Genomic DNA, 27,231 nt, shown 5'->3' with positions numbered 1-27,231 from the left:
GTGTAGACCGTCATCTTCTATGGCGAAAACTGCGTACATGGAACATCCCTGAAAAAATACTCAGAGGAATTTTGCTACTATATTCCAATACATGGATGACAGTAAAACTGGGACATGGTTCAAGGCTGTCAAGAAAGGTAGTAACCACCAAAGGGCTGAAACAAGTCTGGGTCCACCAAAACTAGGTACTTTATCACTATCCCATTTATCATATGCAGATGACGTTGTTTTGATGAGCCTAACTAAGATCGGCTTACGTAGAGCACTTACAGGAATACTGGAATACATAGCCGACAATAAGCTAGAGATAAACATCGCAAAAAGCAAAACATTGCTGATTAGTAGACATCAGAAGTCAAAACAGCAACTCCAATTAGAGGGCAAAAAATTAGAAGCAGTATCCAACTATAATTATCTGGGCTTCTATTTTGACAACAGGCACAATCATCGGGACCAAAAAGCATATATGACTCAGAGGACAAACGCTTTATCATTTGCCTTCAGGTCTTTAGCAAAAAAACTGAAGGGGCCATCATTTAAACCCCTATTAGCAGTAATAAAAGCCAAGATGTTACCAACATTATCATATGGCATTACGGCATCACACGGGAAAGACGCTGAGCTACTAAACAAGTCCCAAGTTTCAATTTATAAAAGAGTCTTTCAAATTCATCAGTCTGCCTCCCCAGCACAGGTAAGACTAGAACTTGTGGTTACCAACAAAACACTGGGGAGAATGTACACAACCATTAAGCAATGGTACACCCTTAAGCAAAACGCGGCAGATTTGGAACAGAACAAGACTTTGTGGGATGAATTAGAGAATGATGAAAAGTCCCCATACAACCAATATCTAAAAAAGCACTACTAGAAACCAGTACAGGTGGGCTCTGGGAAACCGATTTGCCCTACCCATCCTTTAAGCAAGCCATAAATAAACCAGCTAAATTTCACTCTTTGCTGGTCGATAAAAATATCCTCAGTAAGAGAAAACACGCTTGGATGGTAATTATTAATTATAAGACACTTACCCCAGCCCCATACCTAAACATCACGTTCTCGGTCTACAAAAAGTTGCAACTAATGGCTTTGCGTCTAGGCAACCTGCCATCTATTGCCGATCAGCCAATGTGGGGCCGAAAGAATGTAGACTATGTGGAAGTAGTAAAGAGGATTTTGTTCACCTAGTCTGCATATGTCCAAAATGTTCACAAGCACAAATCTCTTTATTAAAACACACCATGAATATCAGAGGTATAAGGACTTGCAGATCTGCAATTATAGCGGCTTTGGACCCAACAGACGTTACACTGAACTGTCAACTAATACAATTCCTTTCTGTACATACGCAAGCATTAAGAAAATGAATTTGGAGCATTGTTCCCTTGAGATTGCACTTGTTTCTGGGATATAATGGTGAATAAGGTAAGAATGTTTGGAGACATATTCACTCTTGTAAAGTACACTATGAGTTAATCAATGTTTCGGACTTATTAATCGTCAATAATGCACCCTGAAAATATCTGTATATTACTAAGAGACTAATTAATTGAATTATGATATTTTTTATACAAGTTTGAGTGTTAACAATTGACAAACAAAATATTTTTTACGATTTGTTAGGCTTTATACAAAAACAAGCTTTTTACCGTAGTGTTATTATAGAAATTGTATTGTAGTGGTTTTAACTAACTGAAACAATAAATAAATAATCTTGTAGAGTAACATCGGCCTCAAGGAACTTATCACAGACACCACCCACATCGCAGGACATGCTCAACCCCATTTTTTAGTCCAGTAACAAAGCCAAGTAAGACCACATCTCACAGCTCACCTGGATTGACCATTACAGCGTCCATTTTATCACCTCAGGATATGCCAACAGACGCACCATGTTCCCCAGCATCACACACAGAAAATGGAAAAGGATATCAGAAGACCAGTGGAACAATGCTTTCAACTCACACCTCCCAGACATAACATCCAACCCAGGCCATGAAAAACCTCTTCCACTGGATCACAGAATGCACTGACAAAATTTCCCCCTCCAAGCCAGCCAAATCTAAACGACCTGCCAGAAGATCCCGTCAGGACTGAAATCCACCAAATGTGGCTGCCGGCAACGAGAAAGGAAATGGCAGACCAGGAAAGAAACACAAGATCATACCACCTTCAAGACAGCACTCAACCAGTACCACCACCTCCTGAAAGAAACAAAGAAGAAGGCTCTAGCAGATCACATCAAAAGCAGCACAGACCATAGCATGGAGATTTTCACCATAGTAAAGGAGTTCTCCAACCCCACAGCCACTGAGAACATTAGCACCCCCTCCCAAGAACTTTATGACACACTGGCAGATTTCTTCCACTACAAGAACTCAGTCATCTACGAAAACGTCAATCCCTAACTCACCACTGCCGAAAGCATCAGTCTGCTCACACCCGCAAACACTAGCCCTGAACACCTGCTCACCCACTGGGACTCCCTCACAACCCAAAGCCACAATCTCCATCATGAACTCTGTGCAATCATGAGCGCCCATGGACCCCTATCCCCACCATGTCTTCAACCTCAGGAACAAGATAATTGGTGATGAGCTCAAGACGGTCCTGAACACCTCCATCACCTAGGCCTCCTTCCCAAGGACTAGAAATGCATCCTTGACCCGGCTGAACTACTGCCCATCTCCCTGCTCCCCTTTCCAGCGAAGGTTTTCAAGAAGGCATTCAACCAGCAGCTCACAGAACACCTGGAACACAACAACCTCCTGGACCCCTCCCAGTATCGATTTTGAGCCAACCACAGCACAGAGCCAGCACTGATCACAGCCAACGGCGACATCAGGGCCCTCCCGGACAGTTGCAAAACAGCAGCCCTCATACTTCTGTACCTGTGAGCTGCCTTTGACTTTGTCTCCCAACACATTTTGATCAATAGACTCCACCACATAACAATTCAGGGAGACACCGTCCAATGGATTGCTTTTTACCTCACTGGAGTATCCGTCTCCCACTGCTCACCCCGAAACTCAAGAAGATCATCTACGCCATCCTCCAAGGATCATCTCCTAACCCCACCTCTTCAAAATGTACATGATTCCATTAGCCAACACCGTCAGATTGCACAAACACAACATCATCGACTATGCCGAAAACACCAAGTTCATCCTGTCGCTGTCAGGCGACACCTCGACCACCGTAACCAATTTTCACAGGTGTATGATGAATGCCACCAACTGGATGAAGGACAATTGTCTCAAGCTCAACTTGGACGAAACAGAAGTCCTCAACTTTGTGAACAACACCTCACCCTGGAACAACACATGCTAGCCTGCTGAACTCGACCCATCTCCCGCACGACAGACCGCAGCTGCAACCTCGGCATCATATTGGACAACAAGCTACCCATAAAGAAATAGGTAAACACAGTCTCATCCACCTGCTTTCACACCCTACACATACTCCGCAAGATTTTCAGTTGGCTCCCAGTCAACACCTCATGGCCAGCAGGCTAGATTACGGGAACACCCTCTATTTAGAAATTACTGACCGCCTCCTGAAGAGTCTACATTCAAACTAAAACTCAGCTGCAAGAATCATACTCGACCTCCACAGATGGACCCACATCACATCCCACCTCAAGGAGCTACACTGGCTCCCGATCCAGAAGAGATACCAGTACAAGATGTTGATCCACGCATACAAAGCCCTGCGCAATGAAGGACCAGCACACATCAACAAATGCATAACTTTCCAGTAACTGACCAGACACGTATAATCTGCCTCCTTCTTTTTCGCTGACACCGCCTGAATCTCCTAAAAGCACCAACAGAAGACTCTCCTTCTCATACCCAGTGGCCAACGCTTAGAAAAAGAAAATCTTCCTCTGCAGCTCAGGACTGCCTCAGCACTCCAGCAATTCAGAAAAGAACTCAGAACCTGGCTGTTCAAGTGCACAGGTAACCATGATGCAGCATGCAACCCCAGGGCTTTGAGACCCTCACTGGTGATTTGCTGTGCTTTACAAATCCTTTTTTGATTGATTGATTGATAGGGTGGACTATTTGAATCTGCTGTTTGAGGCGTGAAACCCTGCCATATTTTGTTAGCTCTGTTATAAGAGTGATTATAGAGCTTTGAGGGTTTATCTGTGAAAGCATTATGTCATCTGCATATATCACTACTTTGTAGGTCTGTCTCTATTTGCATTTAATGTCTATATAGTTCACATTGTAGGGTTCCTCACTGCTACCGGCATCAGAAGAGCCAGTGGCGAGGAATTTTCTCACACATACACGAACAATAGCTTCTTTTATCTTTGCTCCTTGCTTCCATTGTCAGTCTTGCCCTCTACAGCCCTCCTGTCAGCAGATTCCACATTCCGCACTGTAGTGTTTGGGACTTCCTCAACTGAGCCTGTTCTGTACTGTTTTCCAGAGAGTTCACATCCTCAGTGCTATTCAGAATTCCTCTCAGCTCAGACAGGGATTTCATGTGGTATTGTCGCCTCTCCTATTTACCACATATTGCGATCTGAGAAAGTCTGTGACTTGCCGGAAGGTGCAGCTTTTTGCACTGTAATCATTCATAAGTCTTGGAGCAAAGGAGCATTTTGACCCTTAAAAATGATGTGCATTTGTGCATGGCTGGCTTTAGGATCTGTTCTTTGACCTGAAAAGGATACATCTTTGTGAGACGGTTCAAGGGTCATTTCTCATCGCAATGGGACCCAATATCCTGTGTGTCTGGTATAGCTCAATGGCCGGGCCTGCACCAGGGCCCGAGATAATACCGATTAACATGTGCAAATATGCTTCTATGTCTTTCCCTCTGTACCCCGTAGAACCTCCCATATCCTCATGTTGTTCCTACAAGAGTTGTTTACCAAGTCTTGAGGTTTTTCATGGAGGGAAATATTCTGGTTTTGTATGGTGATGATCCCCTGTTTAATTAATTCCTACTCCACATACCTGTTCTCCTCCACTTCTTTGAGGGAAAACAAACTTTCATCTAGTGTCTCTTTTGATACCTTGGACCTCCTGTCTAAGTTCAGTCATGAAAACATATTAGGTCCTCTCAAAGGTTCCTTAAAATTCTCCATAAATTGCTTCATGATGTGGCCTCAAAGTAGCCGGGTCCAGAGGCAGGCAGAGTGCTGCACACAAGGGATACCAGGTTCTATTCTGCTGATTTGTTTCTTTGTTTTGAGTGGAGGGTGTCCTTTCTGGAGCTGTTTTTCCATTCTCTAACCATTGAACCATTCTAGGTCGCCAGGCCAGTGACCAAGGCAGAAGTTCACCTGCCAACGGTGAGCAGAGCTCATGCTTAATGACTTGGTGTGCAGGTCAAGAAGACCATTCTGTGTGCATTCTTATCTTATGTTCAACTCTACTGTGTGCCCGCCATGTCCAGTCATGTATGGGGACCCGGGCACCATCAGGCCATGTTTATGCTGCCTCCCTAACGTTTTTTTAGGACTTGGCGTCTGCCAGCATACATGATAATAGATATGGGGGACATAGCTGTCCTGCCACATGGGGAAACTCCCTCCAAATGACCCGGAGTTTGTACCGCTTACCTGTAGAGATTCACCAGAACCTTCCAGAAAAGGCTCCTCATAAACCCCTGTCTGATGATCTACGATACTCTGCCACATCCCCTATGGCTGTGCAGACACCCAATGAGTCTCTCCGCTTGTCCTAGATCATGGTCTAGTCCACAGCTTCTGTGGGAAGAAGCCCATAACTGCTCCTCTGGGCCTTTCTTTCTGGTTCCCTTCCAGTTCATTTTACCAGTCTCAAGGCAAGGCATTGGGTGCCATCTTGCTTTACACCACCTTGGGGCTGCTGTAGTCAGAAAACACACTTTAATTCTTTCACCTTCACTTACATCAATTTTTATGATTGTGCTAAGTGCTGTGCATGCTCTTGCACAGCTGTCATACAATCCCCAGGAAGCAGCCCTCAGTAAAGGTGTACTAGGAGCTGTCACCTGGGTAGGATAGGATTAGCAGAAGCTCCACCATTTATATGCTCACATTTTGTAAGTTGCCTTCTCTTTTACACACAATGACTTTTGAGGTACATTTGCATGAGTGTTAAATGCGGGATAAAGTTCTCTGAATCTGTATTGCTTACAATTCTACTTTGTGAGTACATTATCAAGACACCTTAAACATTTAGCACAAGGGATAAAGTTCACTGCGCATATGTGATATTTGTTATTTGCCCAGTTGGCGACTCCTCTATCCAACTAGAATAAACAATTGTGGCCTGACAGGGGTTGCGAGATAGCCACATGGGTTTTGTTATTAAACATACACAACCACTTCCGTGTTGAGAAAGAGGAGCACTCGGCTAACACAGCGAGGTCACTGCATGTTTGGATTGCAGCTCAACTGAATCCTGCGTACCAACAAGAGGGGCGTCTAGCTCTACACCAAGATGGGCAGCCTGATGACACTTACCCATAGGCAAAAGCAAGTTAGTCCACCCTGGTTGGGATTAGGCAGATCACCAATCCTTGGTAAAACTAGGTTAGGGAGTGCTAGGTAGAAGTACAACTATACACAGTATTTATATGCCTGCATATATTCACTGTCTTAGCACATTGATGGAAATGTTCCTTTTTTTCACTGTCCTTGTGATGCTAATTACGCTAATCTGTTTAATTCTACTAATCATCACAGCACATGTATTTTATGCAACAATCAAATCACTTCAATAAATATTGTAAAGCCTTGCTAAGTATTTCTCATGTACTTCTCTGTATATGCATGGGAGACCAAACAAATAGGTTCTAGATCTGTTACCACGATTTCCTTGGGGGATCAGGGTTGTTACATTCTAAGGTTGCACACACATTTATTGCCCTGTAGGGTTAGGGTATAGATGGTGCGCTGTGACTAATGGGGACATAGGACAACATATTCTGAGGGTGTGCACGGAATTAGTCTGGCACAATCCTGATGCTTATATTGTCCGGCAAGCGGACAGTTTTACAGAGGGAGGTATAAGCCGTACAACATGACACCGTCAATGTTATATTTTGAGCCCTTATTTAATGGATCACCTGAGTAGTTTTGTTTTGTGTACCCAAAGACCCCTACTCACCTCTTAACAGTAGAAGCCCTTGGTGTTAGGGAAAAATCCTCTTCAGCTGAGTAGGCAAACCCTAAGGATTGGCTGTAGGTTGTTCAAGCTTGAAATTTTCAAAGGATTGTCCCATAGTAGTGCCCTCTCTGATTCTACATATCCAAATGTCTGAAAATGAGAAAACGGTTATCAACATACCGGGTAACTGAAGACATGCGGTTACCCAAATGTTGTTGCACTGTTGTCTGCCCCAGACGGGTGGAGACGTTACCTTCGTGGTGGAGGCTCACAAAGCATTCAGAACAGAGGTATTCTATTCATGGGTTACTTTCCCAGCATTCAATACAAGTACAAGACTGCTTCACACATACAATACAGATACAGTAACTAACAACTACGAAGCTTTGAAGGTGCCCTACCGCATACACATACCAATGTTAGACTAGGTCCCCTAAGCAGTGAGATAGCAACATGGTCAGTCTTAGCCGGTTGCACACCATATCTAGTTAATCTAGGAGCAGCAGAAATATATATATTATACACAGATCCAGTAAATACATATAGCTGTTTAACACAGTTTGTCATGCGAACACTGACAATAGATCTTGTGGGGACTGCTCAAGCTGCACAACCACAAATGGCTACACCAGGTGTTAGTCCGTAGACTATCAATGTCGTTATGGGTAAAATTCCCACCAGGCAGAGGAGTTTCTGTTCTGGATTTCACAAAAGGCAAGCCAGCTTGAAGCAGTGTGTCCACATACGGAACCTTAGGAAAAACACAGAATTCTCACAATATGCTTGCCGATTAACCCTGGGCGTAGTTCGCGAAGTAGCACTTCGCGAAGCTACGCAAAGTGCAGTTCGCACTACGTGAGCTACGCGTAGCACTTCGCGAACTGCGTAGTAACTTGTTCGCACTGTGCCAGATGTCGTTTTCAATGATTGCACAGTGCGGACAAGCAACCGGCACTGTGCAATCATTGAAAATGGCATCTTGCACAGTGCGAGCTGTAGTTTTCTGCTGCTCGAGTAGATTTTTACTCGAGCGGCAGCTTTCTCAACGCGAACTGGTAGTTTCTCATCGCGAGCAGTCGCGAGCATACGCGACCACTCGCAATGAGAAACCTGACCTCCTTGCGTTGGGAATCTCGCCGGTAGGTTTATTTTCCATGCTCGCGATCGCCAACTTGATGTTGCTGATCGCGAACAAGGAAAAAGTCTCGCCGGGATGTCATTTTGCTTGCTCGCGGCCGCCAACTTGACGTTGAGGACCGCGAGCAAGCAAAAAATGACCGCAGCACTACGCAACACTACGCTACGCGTGTTCGCACTGTGCTACGTGCAGTTCGTGTAGTGCGAAGTAGCGCGAACTTCGCAAACTACGCGAGCGTAGCGTAGTGCTTTGCCCAGGCTTATTGCCGATGGGCATGGCTCACCCTGTGGAGGACTGTACCACATGGGGTATGGTCTTTGCTGTAGAACTTATGGTACACCCTAATTAGCTGTTTTGACAAATGTGCTAAAACACATTCAAAATTAGTACAGGGCAGACCCTGCCATGGATTTTGGGATGAAACTGATGGGCAATTTGGCTGCAGTGTCTGCCATTATGTTCAGTAACAATAAAGGGGCAGCAGCAGTGTTTGCTATATGCCAGCAACTCACTAATTGGTTCCGGGACAACAGGACCACGAATTACCAAAAATTATTGAAGAAACTAAAACGAAGTAGAGATAATTTGGGAGCTAGACCTAGTGAATCTCAAACTAAGAGCAATTCTGAAAAGGATAACTCTAGGCAAGCGCCCGACTCTTCTACAAAGAAGAAGTGGGATAATAAGAAGCATAAAGAAAAGACCTACGGGTGGATCTCCTCAACAGGAGGCCACTAAGAAATGCTATAGCCTGTGTCACGGTAATAAAATTGAAGCACCTGACAGGTATCAGGATACTCATACACATTTATCTTGTGCCTTTCAGGAGACGTTTGATAAAAGATTGGAGAGAGGGGGACAGTAAGAGCACAGATCAGAGGAGTATGTGAAACCAAAGAAGGACTCACAACGCTCGTCTGACTACTTAATAAAAAAGGATGATAAACTCAAACAGTCAAAGCCTCAATTCAAAAAGAAGAAGGTAGCTGAACTTAAGGTCAAGCATGCCACAGATATTGAGGCGCCTGCTTCTGAGAGGTGGAGTGGGCTCTGACCATACTGGACAGCACAGCAGAAGTCATTATAGTTTGCCGGAACCTGATGGATTGTCTGGTGGGAGCAGCCGCGGCAAGTGCAGGTAAGAGTGGTGGGCCGGGTTGTGGGGATTCAACAGCCGACCATGAGGGAAAATTAAATAAATAACTAAGTTCCCTCATCCTTGTCATTGAATGCATATATCCAGGTGGAAACACCGGATACGAGGGTGAGTGTCCTGCATCGTATGTACGAAATGTAACGCCAATTGGAGAGAGGCATACCTAGAAACATTAGTGTTCTTTTTTTGGGAGAACTTATCATTCAGCTAAGACATTGTTTTGGCCGAAAAGGATTGGCCACCTGAATTTGTAATGGATATGCCAAATGGTGAAATGGTAATTTCACCTGCCTTCTCTGATCTTGTTCCAGAATCAGTAAAACATTCATATGCCAAGGAGTAGGCGTTAGCGCTAGTTTCTGCATTACACTGCAACCATGTGGGGTGTGATAATGGTTCCCCTATCATGAGATAACATTGAGGTAGACCCCAAAACTTCAAAGACAATACCCCATAAAAAATTATGCTAAAAACAAGTTAGAGAGATCCTTACACAATTTGAATACAAAGGGGTGTTAGAAAGTGGCACCTCTCCTACGAATAATCCCATGTTTTCAGTAATGAAACCAGACCATTCATATTGTCTAGTGTTAGATTACAGACATCTAAACACAGCTACATATAGATTTGCAGTACAAAACACACATAGTGCAGTAGTAATGAACAATATAATGCATAAAAAATACAAAACAACATTAGAAATCTTGAATGGATTTTTCTGACAACATATAGTGCCTGAAAGCAAGTATTTGTTCGCATTTTTTGTGCTTGGTTCCCAGAAACAGTTATATTGTTTGCTCCAGGGGTATAAAAACAGCTTGGGTTGTTTTTAGCCCGGGTATCAGAACTTTTACAAGAATTTGACGATCAGGCATTGTCCTATGTCAAAGAAATGTATCTGACAGATGATGACCTATCTTTACACTTGACAAGAGTAGATCGTATAATTCTGGTATTTGCTCACATGGGCTACAAATTTTATTTGAAAAAATCTAAAATTGTCCACCTCAGTGTCCTCTTTCTGTTATATGAGCTGTAAAGTGAAGGCAAAAGCCTCACAACACACATCTTAGAGAAGTGTGCGCTTTTACAATCAATAAACTCACTGAAGAAACTTCAATCCATATTAGGATTCCTAAATTTTGGCAGAACATACATTACAGATTACGCAGAATGCGTTAAACCATTCTAAAACTTAATTCGTTCAGACTTTTCAAGTACGCATTGGACCACAGATCACACAGATTTTACGTTCAATACAAGCTGACATGCTAGCTTTAAAACACTTACACACTCGGGAAACACCCCAAACCTTGTGATCCAGATCATTGCGGGGTCATCAGGGTATACCTATATTACATTCAATGAAGGTGACACTGTACCATTTGCATATAAATCACATTTGTGCACCAATGCTAAGATAAGTTTTGCAACAACAGAACAGATTCTGACGGTGGTAGAGACTGCTGTGGTGTGGGAGAGAGCATTGGCTCATGGGAAATTGATAATTTTTGTGACTCCAGTGCCGGCCTTAGAGACTGTCACAAAAGCTAGCATTCCCAACGCAAAAGCATTACATCCAAGATGGAACCAATGGGCCAAATCTCTCACCGCAACAGATCTATACTACAAACATAAGCATTACTTTGATATGAACATGACTATCCTCTGCCTAATTAAGCCATGCCTCTTGATCAGTATGATTACATCATTTATACTGATGGTTCTGCACAATCTGCAGTAGGGACAAAGCACCAATATTTGGCAGCATGAGCAGCCGTGAAGGGGCGAATGCAGGATGCTGAATTCCACCATAATAAAACCTACACACAATCACTTAGTGACTGCACAGCTCTAGTGGCAGAATACTGACACTGTCACTAGAGAATACGGATCCTGAACTCCCCACACTGATTGTGTATGATTCGTATTATTGTTTCCAGTCTTACACTATTGGAGCCAGAATGGACTCAGAGATTCAAAATGGTACACCATACAGCATAAAACACTTTGGGGGCAGGGGGCTAAGTTGAAAGAATGCTTGCCACGGAACTATCTTGAGTCATCAACGTGTAGGAACACAAGTTGCATTGAATTAAATGGCTGGTAAAGCCACAAAAGCAACAGTGGAAACTGCTGCTCGTGCTGCAATTACTTGTTCCAGTACGACAGTAGATACAGACATCATGATGACTGTCAACACTGCACGTGAAGACACTTATTTGCCGAAAGGCTTTCCAGCGAGGTACACCTACCAGTTAAGTGCAAAACATACCATTTGCTTGTATTCCTGGAGTGGGGGATAGAGTAATACTAAATTTAGATCACAGGTTATGTTTGATCCTAGCAGCACATGAGGGCTTAGCATCTGCACACGCAGGGGTGGTGGCTACAATTTTACTATTGCAGTAACACTATTGGTGGCCAGGTCTGTATAAACTGACCAGGGAATTTGTTCTTAAATGTGACATTTGCCAGCAGATGAAGGGTTCCACTGTGGTGCGGCCATCACAGACACCTATTTTGATCTCAGGCAAGCCTCTTGCTTGTACTTATCTGGATCACAGCGGCCCCTTACAATTGGATGGGGCTTGCAAATATATCTTGGTTGCAGTGGATTCCTGCTCTCGATTCCTATGGGTTTGGTTACAGCAATAGGCTGACATCTGACCTGTTATTAAAGACTTGCAGCGCTTCATTGGGGCATACACAGTTGGCATATTCCATTTGGACCAGGGGCTGGCGTCCGCCTATAAGGTTTATAACAATACCATGGAAAAATTGGATGTGACCATGCAGTACTCCTCCCCTACCATCCTTAGGGAAATTCAGTAATGGAAAGGAAGAACCGGGACTTAAAACAGTCTTTAACAGTGAGGTATTAGGCTCAGGTCGCAGTTGGATAATTAGCAATCAGGAGACGATAGGAAATCATGGTTCTCCATTTATTTTCAAAAACACAATGAGATAGCACCGTTGTCAGAAAATATCCATCGGTAGACTAGATACATTGCTGATAATTTCTTTGTATGGAAGGGGGAGAGAATCAACTATAAGAATTTCTCATGTGGATCAACCTTTGAGACCCCTATACGAAGTTTATTCAAGACTCCTCATAAACCCCAGCCTGATGATCTTCGATACTCTGCCACATCCCCTATGGCTGTGTAGACACCCGATGAGTCTCTCCGCTTGTCCTAGATCATGGTCTAGTCCACAGCTTCTGTGAGAAGAAGCCCATAACTGCTCCTCTGGGCCTTTCTTTCCAGTTCCCTTTCAGTTCATTTTACCAGTCTCAAGGCATGGCATTGAGTGACATCTTGCTTTACACCACCTTGGGGCTGCTGTAGTCAGAAAACCCACTTTAATTCTTTCACCTTCACTTACATCACTTTTTATGATTGTGCTAAGTGCTGTGCATGCTCGTGCACAGCTGTCATACCAATCCCCAGAAAGCAGCCCTCAGTAAAGGTGTACTAAGGGCTGTCACCTGGTTAGGATAGGATTAGCAGAAGCTCCGCCATTTATATGCTCACATTTTGTAAGTTGCCCTCTCTTTTACACACAATGACTTTTGAGGTACATTTGTACTTCGTGAGTACATTATCACGACACCTTGAACATTTAGCACGAGGGATAAAGTTCACTGCGCATATGTGATATTTGTTATTTGCCCAGTTGGTGACTCCGCTATCCAACTAGAATAAACAATTGTGGCCTGACAGGGGTTGCGAGATGGCCACATGGGTTTTGTTATTATAAATACACAACCACTTCCGTGTTGAGACAGAGGAGCACTCGGCTAACACAGCGAGGTCACTGCATGTTGGGATTGCAGCTCACACAAAAATAACAAAGAGATAGCACCGTTGTCAGAAAATATCCATCAGTAGACTAGATACATTGCAGATAATTTCATTGTATGGAAGTGGGAGAGAATCAACTAAATGAATTTCTCATGTGGATCAACCTTTGAGACCCCTATACGAGGTTCATTCCCCAAATCAGCAAAACAAAAGTGGAATTTCTTGATATTTGGATATTCCACCGTAACCCCTTGATCCATGTTTCTTTGTTCACCAAATCTACGTCAAGAAATCCTTTTTGATAGTTATTATCCAAGATCTCAAAAACAAGGTATTCACTTCAGTCAGTTCCTGCAATTATGTAGAAACTGTGACAGCATTCAAGACTTTGAAATGAATGCACAACATCTTGAGAACAAGCTGCTGACTAAAGGCTTTCCTAGGTGACTTCCTTGAGATTCATATAAGAAGGCAAAGTACTACATCAGGAAAATTTTGTTCCGAGATAAATCTAAAGCAAGTGAAGAAAAACTGGTCTGTGTCACTCAACACTCCAACCTTAACATCAAACTCAGACAGATTATAGGATTGCAGTGGCATGTCCTAAATACTGGAGACCATACAAAAAACTTCCCAAACTCTTATATGGGTTTAGATGCAATTGGAACTTGAGAAATTCACTGGTTAAAGCTGCCTCTGAGGAGTAAAGAAACTTTATTCTGAAATCTATCACAGGCTTGAAACCTGTCTCTGGTAATCATAAATGTGGCATCAGCCATGCTTGTGCTAGCACCATTGTGACATACACTTTAACCTGGAAAAAAAAGAAAACTGAATTTTTCGAAATGACAAACTGCAGGACTTCCAATGTTGTGTACTTGAGTCAAGGTCCCTCTTCCTTGGGGTATTTTGGGGAAACCATCTGTGTAGTTAGGATATGTTTTAGTGAACACAAATCGGCCATAAGAAACAACAGAACAGGAGCCCTTCTTTATCATCCTCATGGCCCTGCTGGCAGATGACACCCAGCTGATTCTCTCCCTCACAGACGAACCTACAGCTGCCAAGAGAACATTCCATGACTGGATAAACACAGTTGCCCCCTGGATGAAGGACAGCTGTCTCAAGCTCAATTCAGACAAGACTGAAGTTCTCATCTTGGGCTCCACCTCCTTCTCCTGGGATGACTCCTCATAGCCTGTAGCGCTCGGAACCCTCCCCACAGCCACGGACCATGCACAAAACATCTGCACCACCCTGGACTTCTCGCTCTCCATTAACTGCCAAATCAATGCCGTCTCACCCTCCTGCTTCCACACGCTTCGATTGCTTCGCAAGATCTTCAAGTGGATCCTCAATGAGTCATCAGCATAAGACTCGACTAAAGCAACACACTCTATGCCTGCACCATCCAGAAACTCCTAAAAAAACTGCAGAACATTTAGAACGCCTCCTCCAGACTCATCCTGAACATCCCATGCCACAGCCACATCACCGACCACCTGAGAGAACTTCACTGGCTACTTATTAACAAAATAATTACCTTCAAGACCCTCATGCATGCCTACAAGGCCCTTAACAATGCCAGGCCTGCATACCTCAGCCGCTGCCTCTCCTTCTACACTTCCACCAAACATCTCTGCTTCGCCCAACTAGCCCTAGCCACCATTCCGCAGATTTGCAAGACCACGACTGGAGGAAGATCCTTCTCCTACCTCTCTGCAAAGACCTGGAACACCCTGCCTCTGCACCTCAGGCAATCCCCATTGCAGCGCAATTCAGGAAGGACCTCAAGACCTGGCTCTTCAACTGAACCGTTCACCCCAGCACCTAGGACCCTAACAGGTGAGCAGTCATGCTTTACAAAACTTACTTGATTGATTGATTGGTGGAACATTGGTCCACCAAATGATTGATTGGTGGAACATTGGTCTACCAAACACCATACAGAGGGCAATTTGACCTGGATCATTCTGGAAAAAATTAAGAGACCCAGGGGTATAGATTCTGATGCCCAAAGGAAAAAGAGTGAAGTGTATTGGATTTTTTTCCTTGGAACATTTGACCGTGGTTTGAATGAAATGCTACCGTGGGAAAATGCTATTATCTAATTCCCTTGTGAGTCCTGTAGACTGAGCCCCCTTAGTCTTTCCTCTGATCCGATCATTTATTTTAGTTTTTATCTATTTTCCTGTCCATCTTGATTGGTTAAAGAAATTCTATCATGGAAAAATGCTTTTGTCACATACTCTTGTGAGCTTTGTAGGGCGAGCTCTTTCAGTTGAGTTCAGATCTTGGTTCTTTATATCCTCGAAGATTAAGGATGTGATTCATACCTCCATTCAGTAACCCGTTCTTTACTCAGGTCCTTCTGAGCCCAGGATATATATTTTCTTTCCCATGTCATTCTTTTGGATCCCCAGATATGCTTTTATCTTTTGATCTGGGGCCGGCCCTTCAGGTACAATATAGTTAATGTCCGATCGGACCCTTTGATTTTTCCTGCCTACAATACAGGTTTTTGATTTACCCTCCTATATCCTATTCTGTGGACAATACTGTGTGCGATATCCATTTTTAACCGGTTTTGGGGTTTTCCTTCCTAGGTAACATACAGTTGTTGAACCCTTCAATCCATTTTTTCTTCCATAGAGGCTTTCCACTTTTTTTGTCCCCTATAATGGGATTATAATATTTGTTGGATATTTCTAGCCAATTTTTTAATTTTCATCTAGTAGGACTTTTCCTGTAATATATATTTATACCTTGTCCAATAGTATTATTATGACATGTGCTCAGCATGCCTATATTTTCTCCTCTTGAGACCATTATCGACTTTTGTGAAGGTTACAGCAGTTTGGTTCCCACCAACCTTGTCTTCATGGCGCCCTCATTTTTTTGGTTACTTTCGGTCCTCCCATTACCTCTTTTGTTTTACAATCGATAGATATTCTTCCAATATAACGCCTGGGGAAGGTCTTGGATCTATCACTTATGTGGTCTTGCCTTCTGGTAGGGTCCTTGTACCCTTGCCGACACAGGGGCTGCCTATTGCTTGAATCATGAGGGACCGTTTAGGTATTTATTTCACTGCGCTTACGTGGCATTTACGCTCTGCCGTGCTTGAGATTGAGAAGGGATGCTGCTGCTTGCACTTTCAGGTATGTTTCACAAAGAATGAAAATGTTAGCATTAATTATGTGGAACCGTGCTGGCTTGCTATTCTGTGTTTGTCAAGCAATATTCATATTTATAACCTTAGCACGCTAAGATACAGGGTAGGATTCTTTTCTGGAAAAGAGTATTTCAATATATTCACTCGGATTCCTCTTAGTACGTTCACAGTAGCATACTATACAGTTTTTGTTCTATTGCGGGAAAAGCCTTGCTTTCTTTTACTAAAAACGATTGTTAACAACATTAGATTGATTATATTGATACATATAAGATACGTACTGAATGATTAATGAAGAAATATTCTGTATTCACATCTTGGATACCTAGCCAATATATATAATTGGTCAATGACTGTGTATGGTTGATTTGATGTGTGAGCATGTTCTTCAGCTTGGTTTGTCTTGATAGCGAGTTTAAGATAATTAAAAATTCAAGAGTTACATAAGATAAATGAGTATGTACTAAGTAATAAAATATGTTTTTAGTAGGTCTGTCTCATGATGTTGTTTATTTAACTTTTTTTAAATAAATGGAGAAGGGTGAAGTGGTGGCTGCTCACAATGCTACTAGGTAGGGCGGCAAGGGGGGCATAAATACATTAAAAAAATATATCTATTAAAAAATTACTTACATGATGCTCTGTCTGCTCCATCTTCCTCCTCTCAAGATCCTCGGACTGGTGGACACAGCGCAGGCTCCGAGAGGCCAGTCCCAGTGCTTCTCTTGTGTTGGGAATACTATTTGCATCATGACAAAGGCACTGGGATTGGTCTGAGCAGCTTGGTTTGCTGCTCAGACAGTGCCTGGGGGCCTGTGGCTTTTCTCCACCTGGCTGTGCAACACAGCCGGGTGGAGAAATGCTAAGTGTGCATGGTGGTTTGGCCGGCCTAAAACAGCCAGCCAAACCAGTCATGCACATTTAGCAGTATCCAGAACTCCTCTTCCTGAAGCTCAGGGGGATGACCCGGCCCGCCCATGACTTGGCTGCCCAGCAGATGCAACAGTGAAAAAGAAAATGATAATAAAAGTATTTGATTATCATTTTCTTTTTCACTGTTGCCTCTGCTGGGTAGCAGCAGTGGGGCGACGCTCCTCCCCCTTAGCCGAGGAGCCACCCCTTGAAATGTGATTTTCTTGTTGTCTCCTGATTGCTAATTATCCCCTGTTATTATCTTCTCCTAACACCAATGTTGTGACTAGATCAGGTCTCAGTTGGATCCATCCCCTATATAGGGTCCAAAAAGCACTTAACAATATGCCTAGAAAATACCTGGGTGTACAGACTCCCTTTGAGTCCCTCTATGGGGTTAAGATGTGGGTACCTGACCTCAGCAGTCCCAGCACAGTGGTGGCTGAAACACTGGTTAATATCAATGAACGTTTGGCTGTTTTATAGAAACTGAACCATTTCCGGGATGCACAGAGCAATGTTCACATGAAAGGCACTGCCACTAGAGAAGTGAAGGAAGCACCAGTAGCTTCCGGCTGAATCCTCAATGATTGGTGAACTGGTCCGGTAGAAAATATTGAACAAGAAAGAATTTGAGTCCTGGCAGTTGAAGGTACCAGAACTGTACTTCTACCACCCCTTGCTTGTTGCAAAAACAAGAGATTTGAGTCACTACATCTCATAACACCACATCATGTGACCAGCTCTACCCAGTAGGCCACCTGGGATGCTGAGCATTTACCTGTCTCCTCTCACTACCATATAGGAAGTCCCAATGGAAGTTTTGATCAGCGATTAAGCTTCTACTCCCCAGCTGGGGATAGCAAATAATGAAGTATCTCTTCTTCCTGCCACATCTACAACAACCACACAAACAACTTGTAAAGAAACACAGATTTCTATTTGGAAACCTGACATGAATGGTTTCTATGTCAATGTACCACAATTCAATTCAGCTCTAACTTCCATACAGCCTCCATAGCTGCCAAAAAAAGATCAAACAACTTCAGGCTACTTTGTTGATTTTGATGACTTCTTGTCAGATTTATTGGAGCCACTACCACCTCCAATTCCACCTCTCTGAGGCAAATAGAGTGTATTCTACTTTTGTCTGAAGAAGATATACTTTGTTCCTCCATGGCTATATCTATAGATTACAATTTAATTACTTTTCCTCGTCCTGTGGATTGGTTTTGTGACAGTGTGTTTTTTGCTTCTAAATGGACACTGTCTCCCAGAACGCTCTGCTGTACAAATGGTGAACTTGGTTTTAACACAAAGTGCTGCTGTTCCAGTTCCTGATGGAATTGTTTGGGATAGGGTTTTGTGTGATATATTTGGATCTACTGAACTTCAACAAATACCATATGTATTGTGCATCGCTTCGAATTATATTATCACCCCAAGTACTGTCTCAGATAATTGGGACATTGATACAGTGTATGAAATGTTAGAAGCTCACACATGTTTGCACAAAAGTTTGCATATTTTTCTGGTCATAATGTCACAGACCCAAGGTCATATTATTTTAGGCTCACACCAACACCAGCAAAGAAAACCATGCTTACTGACACAAGGCTGATATATTATGACTACTTCCTTTTCCAGCTGTCTTTACAAAGGTTTGACTTTTGGAGAGACTCAGTTGATTTAAAATCAATTTGGGGAATAAAGGATTGACAAGTTCAGGGAAGCGAGGCATTATTCAGAGCATGCCATATACCACAACAAATGATTTTCCTGAATGAAACAGTGCTGCAAACATCACGTTTTTGCATGGCTAAGATAAAAGATTCAAATACACCAAACATTGCCACATTTGCACATTTTGCAAACTGGCAACGGTTCACAAATCATGCAGAGGAAACACTAGACACCATGCTTCGCAACAGTTCATACAAATCTTTAAGATCCGATCAGGGGGGTGGTTAGTGTGGCAATTAAACGTTAACAGTTGTCATGCACATTTCCTGGGTTACACAAAAGTGTTTAAGATCAACAGGCCTGACCCATGTTACGCCTAGACACAACTCTTGGGGTGGTAACAACTTACAGTGTTGGGGAGTTGTGCCTTGGTTGGCTAAAAACCTCAACATTGTCCTAGGTGAAACAACAATTGTCCCTTCTTTCTGATGACATTGGACTACAGGACTTTTTATTAGGTCCTCATAAACCACGTCAAAAGCCCTTCTTGTATGAAATATGTAAAGAAGTGTGGAAGGTTTCCCAGCAGGAGGCTGCTGAGAGACTGCAAAAGATTGACAGAGCAAATTTAAAAAGGGCTCTTGCGTAGTGGATAGTGGTATGACTACATTGTCCACTAGGATATACTCTCTGGGTAACATTGTGTCATCTGCAATAGGCATCATATAGAATGCCATGTCTTCTTCACAACGGAGGCAGCCACATCTTAGATCGATTATGTTATTTAGCTGGACCCTGCAGACACTTCGTTCCAGTCTCTTAACATGGCAACATCTTAATGCCACAAGCCTATTACAATCTCACAAAACAGCAGACAATCATGGCAAGCAAGGATGCAATGTACACTATGTTACACATAGTGAAGTTTGAGAAATTACCATATATTGTTGCAGAAATACCTTCAGCAGATTGGATAGTCCACAGCTTTATTTCTCTGCCAATATCGACATTGCACTTTTAATACTGTTTACAATGCTATCAGGTAGTTAGATATGAAGCGCTAGGAAATGGATATGCGCACGAATCATGGAATTTACCTTTTCAATATCACTTTAGGAATGGCGAGACTGAGGTCTTTCTTAGTGGCCCACTGTTAAGTCAATGAAAACTCACACACTGGTGATGACTATGACTCTTTCTTCCACCAACTGTACAGATGCACAACAGCACACAGCTTTGTCCGTCTCCCGGCCACCAACTGCCCCAGGTTCCCTCATTGTCATGGACACTACAGTGGATCATCAGATGGAACACACAACCCACAAGGTTCCTTAAAGCAAAGCCCACAACAGTCGGACTGCAAGAATACTTTAAGACATTTCTTTGTGTGCAGGGAGGTATTGCATCACAGCGCATCAATGGCAAAATTGTTCTGCTATCTGAAGGGTTCTCCTGCTGCTGTGTTACATTTGGCTTTCAGATTGCTCTTGAATGGGAGTTATTTGATGTTGAACAATCAGAGGGCTGTGGAATGAAACTGGGAATCACCCATCTGGTGACGGTTTCTGCAGTTGTGACTTATTGCACACAAGAGCTATTTCCACCCGCCTGTACAGTTAGGGAGGCAATGCTTTGGCCTTCGATAAAGCTTTCAAAAGTGCACTTTGATGCTTTGAGCAGACTGAAAGCCTTACTGTTTCAGAAGGATGTGGCCTCAACATCTGCAAAGGAGACATTTGATCTTCAAGTTGAAGGGTCTTCTTCGGAGATACAGTCGCTACTCCACACTAATTTCCCGCTAAATTTTGGGGAACTTGTGCTCTGCATTTTTAACATGTCTAGTACTGCAGGAGAGGCCCACTTTTTAAAGAAAATAGGCTCTGGCTTGGTTAGTACTTTCCAGAGAGTGTCCGGAGTTATTCCATCGTTCATACACTCTGTGCAGGGAAGCACTTTTGGAGGTCTTCCACTGATCCTGTTCCTGATTGTCAGGACTGTGCTATTATTTTTTGTGCTCCTCAATTGATGTCCCATTAAGAGGCCAAATGGAACTAGTACTTCGACATGGCCTCCTGTGTCACGAATGCATGATACAATGTTTTGGTGCACCCTTGCTTCAGGAACTGAATGAACACTGGTTCTTATCCTTTTTGCCTGTGTGGCTACATTGTGTGTAGTGCGTATTCTGCTGTCTTCTGTGCTCTTTCGAGTGTGCACTGGATGTATGCCTAGGAACGTAACTAGTTCAGTCTTTGGACATTGACCTAATGGTGAGCCCATTAATGGCCTACTTGCACTGTTGTCTCTTGTCCTTGCCAGTGCTTCTAAATGCATTCTATGAGCCCTCCAGGGATACTTCTGCTTCTAGTGATCTGGGTCTTGGTTCGCCTACTGCAGATATCGCACTGACTACTCCTCCTTCTTCAGCTGATGAAGCGGATGGATGTGAACACGTTTGCTCCATGGATTTGATTCGAAAGGGTGCTTCTGGGTTCATCGTCTGCAGTTGCTGGGAATAGCAATGTTTTGTCTACTTCTCAGAAAACAAAAACAACCTGGAAGTTTTGAGTCGTGTGACAATTTTTAATTCAGCTTTTTAGTTTTTAAAACAAAATTGCTTTTCAAATAGTTTTACATTTGCTTTTAGCATTTTAACAATTTTAATGACTTCCAGTATACTCTTTGTTTTAAAGAAGCATAATTCTTTTTTAGATTTTAACAGGGTTCTTTTACACGGATTGACTCTCATATTTTAGCATTGGTCTAGGGATAACTTTCTTGACTTCCATCCAAGGAGTAGTTGTCACATGGTCAGGATAGTCCTAGCAGAAACACCGCCATTTACATGGTCGCGTTTCTTAAGTTGCCTTCTCTTTTACACACAATTACTTTTGCCATAAATTTGCATGCGTGTCAATGCAGGATAAAATGCTCAGAATCTGCATTGCTTACATTTCTAATTTTCTGGTTACAATATCACGGCACTGTACAAGGGGTAAAGTTCACTGCGCAAATGTCATATTTGTTATTTTGTCTGGTTGGTGACTCTGCTATCCAACTAGAATAAACATTTGCTGCCTGACAGGGTTTGGGACATAGCCACATGATGTTTGTTATTATAAATACACAACCGCTTCCGTGTTGAGACAATGGAGCAATCAGATGACACAGTGAGGTCACTTCATGTCGGAATTACAGCTCAACACAAGGGATGTCCAGCTCTACACCAAGATGGGCAGCCTGATGACACATACGCACAGGTAATAGGAAGTTAGTCCTCTTTGGCAGTGATTTGGCAAATCACCCGTCCTAGGCAAAACTAGGTTAGGAATCACTAGGTAGGAGTACAACAATACACAGTACTTATATGCCTGCATATATTCACTGTCTTAGCGCAATGGTAGAAATGTTTATTCTTTTCACTGTTCTGGTGATGCTAATTATGCTAATCTGTTTCACTCTACTAATCATCACTGCACACGTATTTTATGCAAGAATTACAATGCTTCAATAAATATTGTAAAGACTTGCCGAATATTTCTGGTATAGTTCTCTTGGTATGCATGAGAGTCCAAATAAAAAGGTTCTAGATCTGTTACCATGATTTCCTTGGGGGAGTAGGGTTATCATGTTCTAAGGTTGCACACACATTTGTTGCCCTTTAGGGTAAGGGGCACAGATGGTGCACTATAGCTAGCAGGAACATATGACAACATATCCTTAGGGTGCGCAAGGAATCAGTCTGGCACAATCCTGATGTTTATGTTGTCTGACAAATGTACAGTTTTACAGAGGGAGGTACAAGTTGCGAACAGGGCATAGCAGGCAGAGGGATGGCAGACACATCTCACCCATGCCTTATCATAGTCAGACCCCAAATTCTTCTTTTTTACTGTGAAGTAACATTGAGTTGTTTTCAAAAATCCTAATTACATCACTTCTAAATTGAAGTGTTCTTCATTGAAAATAAATAAAATGGGGTGTTATTGTGTAAAGCAATATACATAGGGCTATGTTAACTGTAACTCTCATCAATGCATCTTAAATAAACTAATTGTGAACTGTGACACTAAAGAAATGTAATGAAGAGAGTAACCCTAAACTCTAAATCCCTAACCCAAAAAGCCTTAGTCCTACACACAAAAGATTTAACCCTATACCTCAAATCATTAACCATGTACCCTTTACTCTTCAACCTAGCCTTAAGTCACCCACCCTATACCCTTAACCCTATAATTTCAAAGCTTGACTCCTTAACCCATAAATCCTTATCTCCCACACCCTAAACCATGACGCCCAAACCCTATATTCCAAAACCTTAACTCTTTTTCCCAAACCCATAACACTATGAACCAAACAATTACCCTTAGCCCTTCGGTCCTTAACTTCCAACCCCCTGAACCCCAAACAACAGTGTTGAGTTAATGTGAAATTCAACAAGATGATGTTGCTATTAAAAAAAAGTATTTGGACACTATTGCTAATTTAAAAACTCTAGACCAATAAAAAAATAACCAGACTCTTCAAACCACTAGGTACAAAGAGGTGTCACCACTACCTTCAAAGAACAATAAATATATGTCTCAAAAAGATGTTGATTATCTTACCCCATCCAATTAGTAGGTATAACATCAGGTGTCTGTTAGGAGAAAATATAACCACGAGGAGAGTATGCAGATAAAGTCCTTCAATTAATAACCAATAGAAGTTTGCCATTACAGAATAGTGGAGAAAGACCATAATAGCTTGGCAGCCAACCTGGAAAATATAAATTAAAAGCTTGATTAGACAAATTGGTTAACCTGTAACAAAAATATACTACATTTATATCTTCCAAGCAAATTCACAATGCATTGCAATATTTCAGAGAATCATATTATTATTAGAACCGTTCACCCATTTCTTCTTCTTCCAATGTTGATAAAATCTATGTCACATAATTATATAATAGAAACACCTGTTACTTAATGTTCTGTGGCATTCAGAATCTGTGGTAGCTAATGGTATGTACAAACAATAATAATCAAAAAGAAGAAAATAACAGTATTTATAATAATTGTTAATGTTAACACTACTACTACTAAAAATAATGATATTATAATGCATGGATATTATATAATAGCTTCCACGAGTGCCATAAGGCTACAAAATGTTTAATAAGCATTTGGTACTGTTCGTGGTATGTCCAGACCAAAGCAATGGGCTTTGCTCATTCACAAACGCAAAAATATCTATGTACTTAGTCTGTGTGTAATTTTCAAGTTCTGTAACCAGTCCAGGAATACAGGTTTGCGATGCTATTTCTAGATTAGCATCCTACTGGATGACTATGGCAAAGCAATTTCACTTTGTCTAAAAAGGGTTTGCCTTATATCAAAAAGATGACAAGTAGTTCCAACATAGAAACTTCTGGAGGGCCTCCCAATGTATGGCTGGGAAGCGGCCCTTCATGTATATTTATAGATGACCCAATCTTAATATGGTGTGGGTTCAATCTTACACACCTTCAGATGGAAATGCACTGATGGAGTATACCTTGTAATATTTTATTTGTGCATAAGGAGCTGTATACTCAGTCATGGCTCATATATAAAGTGATTTTATTTGACAATTTGAAAAAGCCCCTTTGCATTAAACTGGGTCAGCATTTGATTGGATTGGATTGAATAAATTGGGTCAGCAGTTCTGGCCTGGCCAAAGATCGAGGGTTGCAAGGCCTAATGAAACTTGAATATCGTTGTATGCAAAATTGTTAATATTTTATACAGCTGAGATTACAAAAACATGTTTACCTTCTTTGGAGGTACCATCTACAATATCAAATTTCCCTTGAGATTTACATGGATTTCTGCAAATTGCTTTCTTCCTAGAACAAGCCAGTGTTGATACTCACAGGTGCTCGATTGTCTACAATTCATGGAAAAGAGGATAAAGGACAACAATCATGGACTCAGTTGATCAAAGACGCCGATGGTGCTGATCTCTGTTGAACCTTCGCCAACCATTCTTTTCAGATAGCATGTGAAGCAAAATGTTATATTGGCCAAGACACATTATAGGACAGAGTTTGCACGTCATCTGCAATGCGATCTGTCCGATTCTTTGCGCAGTGGTGGGTTTGTCAGTCTGGTACAGTGAAAGAGACTGGTATCAAGGATTCACAGATATTCCAATTCATCAGTATTCATTAAACAGGATTCCATCTATGCATCCATGTGATTATCTGTGACCTCATAAATTGAGGCCTAGGTGGGGCAGCAGTCCATGATGACTGCATTTGCATCAACAAATTACCAGTATGGAAGATGTTTCAATGCCAAAAAAGTCTCTTTGTACAAAAAAGGCAAAAGAGAAGCATAGAGTTATCCATAGGATCCCTGCCCTCTAAATCCCCCTTTGGCCAAAACCTGAAAATCGTACAGTGGAGCTGTTTCTCAAGTGCAGGCCACACCATGTGTATGGTTACTGACTGACAACAGCAGCTCGTAATCTTTCAGTACTTTGTAACTTCCAGAGTAGTTCCAAATAATTGATATGTTTATTTCCTTGTGAATTGCAAGAAAGGCTTGAATGTCTCTTTGATATCCCCTCTTTGTTGTGATTCACAAGAGAATACATTGTCTGCAATATCATATATATATATATATATATATTACCTACTGGCGGTCGCCAGTAGGTAGTTATAGTTAGGACCACGTTTCCATAGGAAAACCTCAACATTCTATTTTGAATAACTTTGGCGCCGGTCGACGAATCCTCGCGAAGTTCTCAAAATAGGTGGGGCGCTACGCTCCGCTCCTACCCTGAAAGTCTCGGGGGGATCCGTCAAGCGGGGGCTGAGATAAAAGGGGGGTCCCAAAACGCGTTTTTCCCATGCATTTTTCCATAGGACCTTTAGAACGAGCTACAGCCCGAACGGCTGAACAGAATTACTCAAAATTTGGCAGAGAGGTAGTCCCTAGGTCAAGGAAGTGCCTTTTGTAGGTTTGGTGTAAATCTGTTCAGTAGATTCTGAGAAAATAGCCTTTAAATCAATATATATATCTGAGCCCGCTTACGGTACGCTTACCGTACGCTTACGGTAAGCGTACGGCGGCGTGCGCGAGCGCGATTCTGATTGGCTGTTAGATCTTAGTAAACATTCGAATCGGCCGAAACCAGGAAGCGGCGGCCGCCATTTTGTGTATTTCACTCTGAAAAAAAAGAGTGAAAACAAGGAAAGGGGGCAATGAGGAGAGTTACAGACCCCCTAACATTTGTAAGGGGGTCAAAGAAGGACAGAAAAGTACAAAAAAAACATTTATTGATTTTAAAAAAAACTCATGGGGTACGCGTACGGTAAGCTTACGGTAAGCGTACGGTAAAAAAATAAAAATAGATAAATGAAAAGCAGATTTAAGAGTTTAGAAATTAGGGAGCTCTAAAAAGAGCTGTTGTGTTTATGAAGTCATTTTTTTAGTGGTACCTACAAGTAAGTACCGATGCAGAGTCTAAGGTTCAAGAGGAAGACTCTGTTCCCTTCATCATTGAAGTGCACACCATCTCCTCTATAAATGTCTTGCATGTCATAACGCAAGTTGTTGTGGTAAATGGCACCCATACCATAGTCACGGAGGAAAGCAGAAACAGATTTGTTGACGTGCTTTCTTGCTTTGTCAATCTGTGGACAGAAATGATTGGACCAGTTCCATTTTTGCCTTTGGCATATGTTGGAAAACACAAAGGCAGTTTTAGGGAAAAGTGTAAACAGTTGTGCAAAGGTGTCCTTCATAAGCATTTCCAGACCTACCCCAGTCAAAGTGCCTAGGTCATTGCCACCACAGTGCACTATTATGAGGTCAGGGTGTTGGATTTGAATGAAGGATTTCACCAATGGCATCAATTGGTGCCACTTTAACCCTCTCTGACCAATCCATTTAATGTCTACATTTGGCAAAGCAAGGTCTCTCACCATATCTGTTTTCTCTGCAAACTTTTCACTCCAGAAGACATAGCTGTGCCCTACAATCCACACTGTGAACATCTTTAAAGGAGAACTGGATGCACTCAGGAGGTGTCTTTCAGTAGAATGGCAATATGAAAAGAAAGACAGTTTGGAAATGGAGGCATACATATTTTTTTAAAACAAAAAGAACTGATTGGCTGTTTCATACCATTCTAGAATAAAAACTAGGCTGTATGTGAAAATTAATAGAAGCATGTTTTGTATTGGTACAAAAAAATGTGTAACCAAAGAACAGTACTATGGA

At 42.2% G+C, this 27,231-nt stretch overlaps 1 protein-coding gene across 1 annotated transcript in view; it reads right to left on the bottom strand.

The window, feature by feature from the left end:
* Positions 1–27,231, bottom strand: part of VIPR2 (vasoactive intestinal peptide receptor 2) — a 961,249-nt gene that overhangs the window by 154,481 nt on the left and 779,537 nt on the right. Inside the window, exon 7 of the mRNA XM_085631945.1 lies at positions 23,590–23,740. Within this exon, the coding sequence (XP_085488071.1) occupies positions 23,590–23,740 (151 nt within the window). The remainder of the gene's footprint in view (positions 1–23,589; positions 23,741–27,231) is intronic.

This window comes from Triturus cristatus, chromosome 10 (assembly GCF_964204655.1).
Source record: "Triturus cristatus chromosome 10, aTriCri1.1, whole genome shotgun sequence".
NCBI lineage: Eukaryota > Metazoa > Chordata > Amphibia > Caudata > Salamandridae > Triturus > Triturus cristatus.
This window is presented reverse-complemented; position numbering and strand designations above follow the sequence as displayed.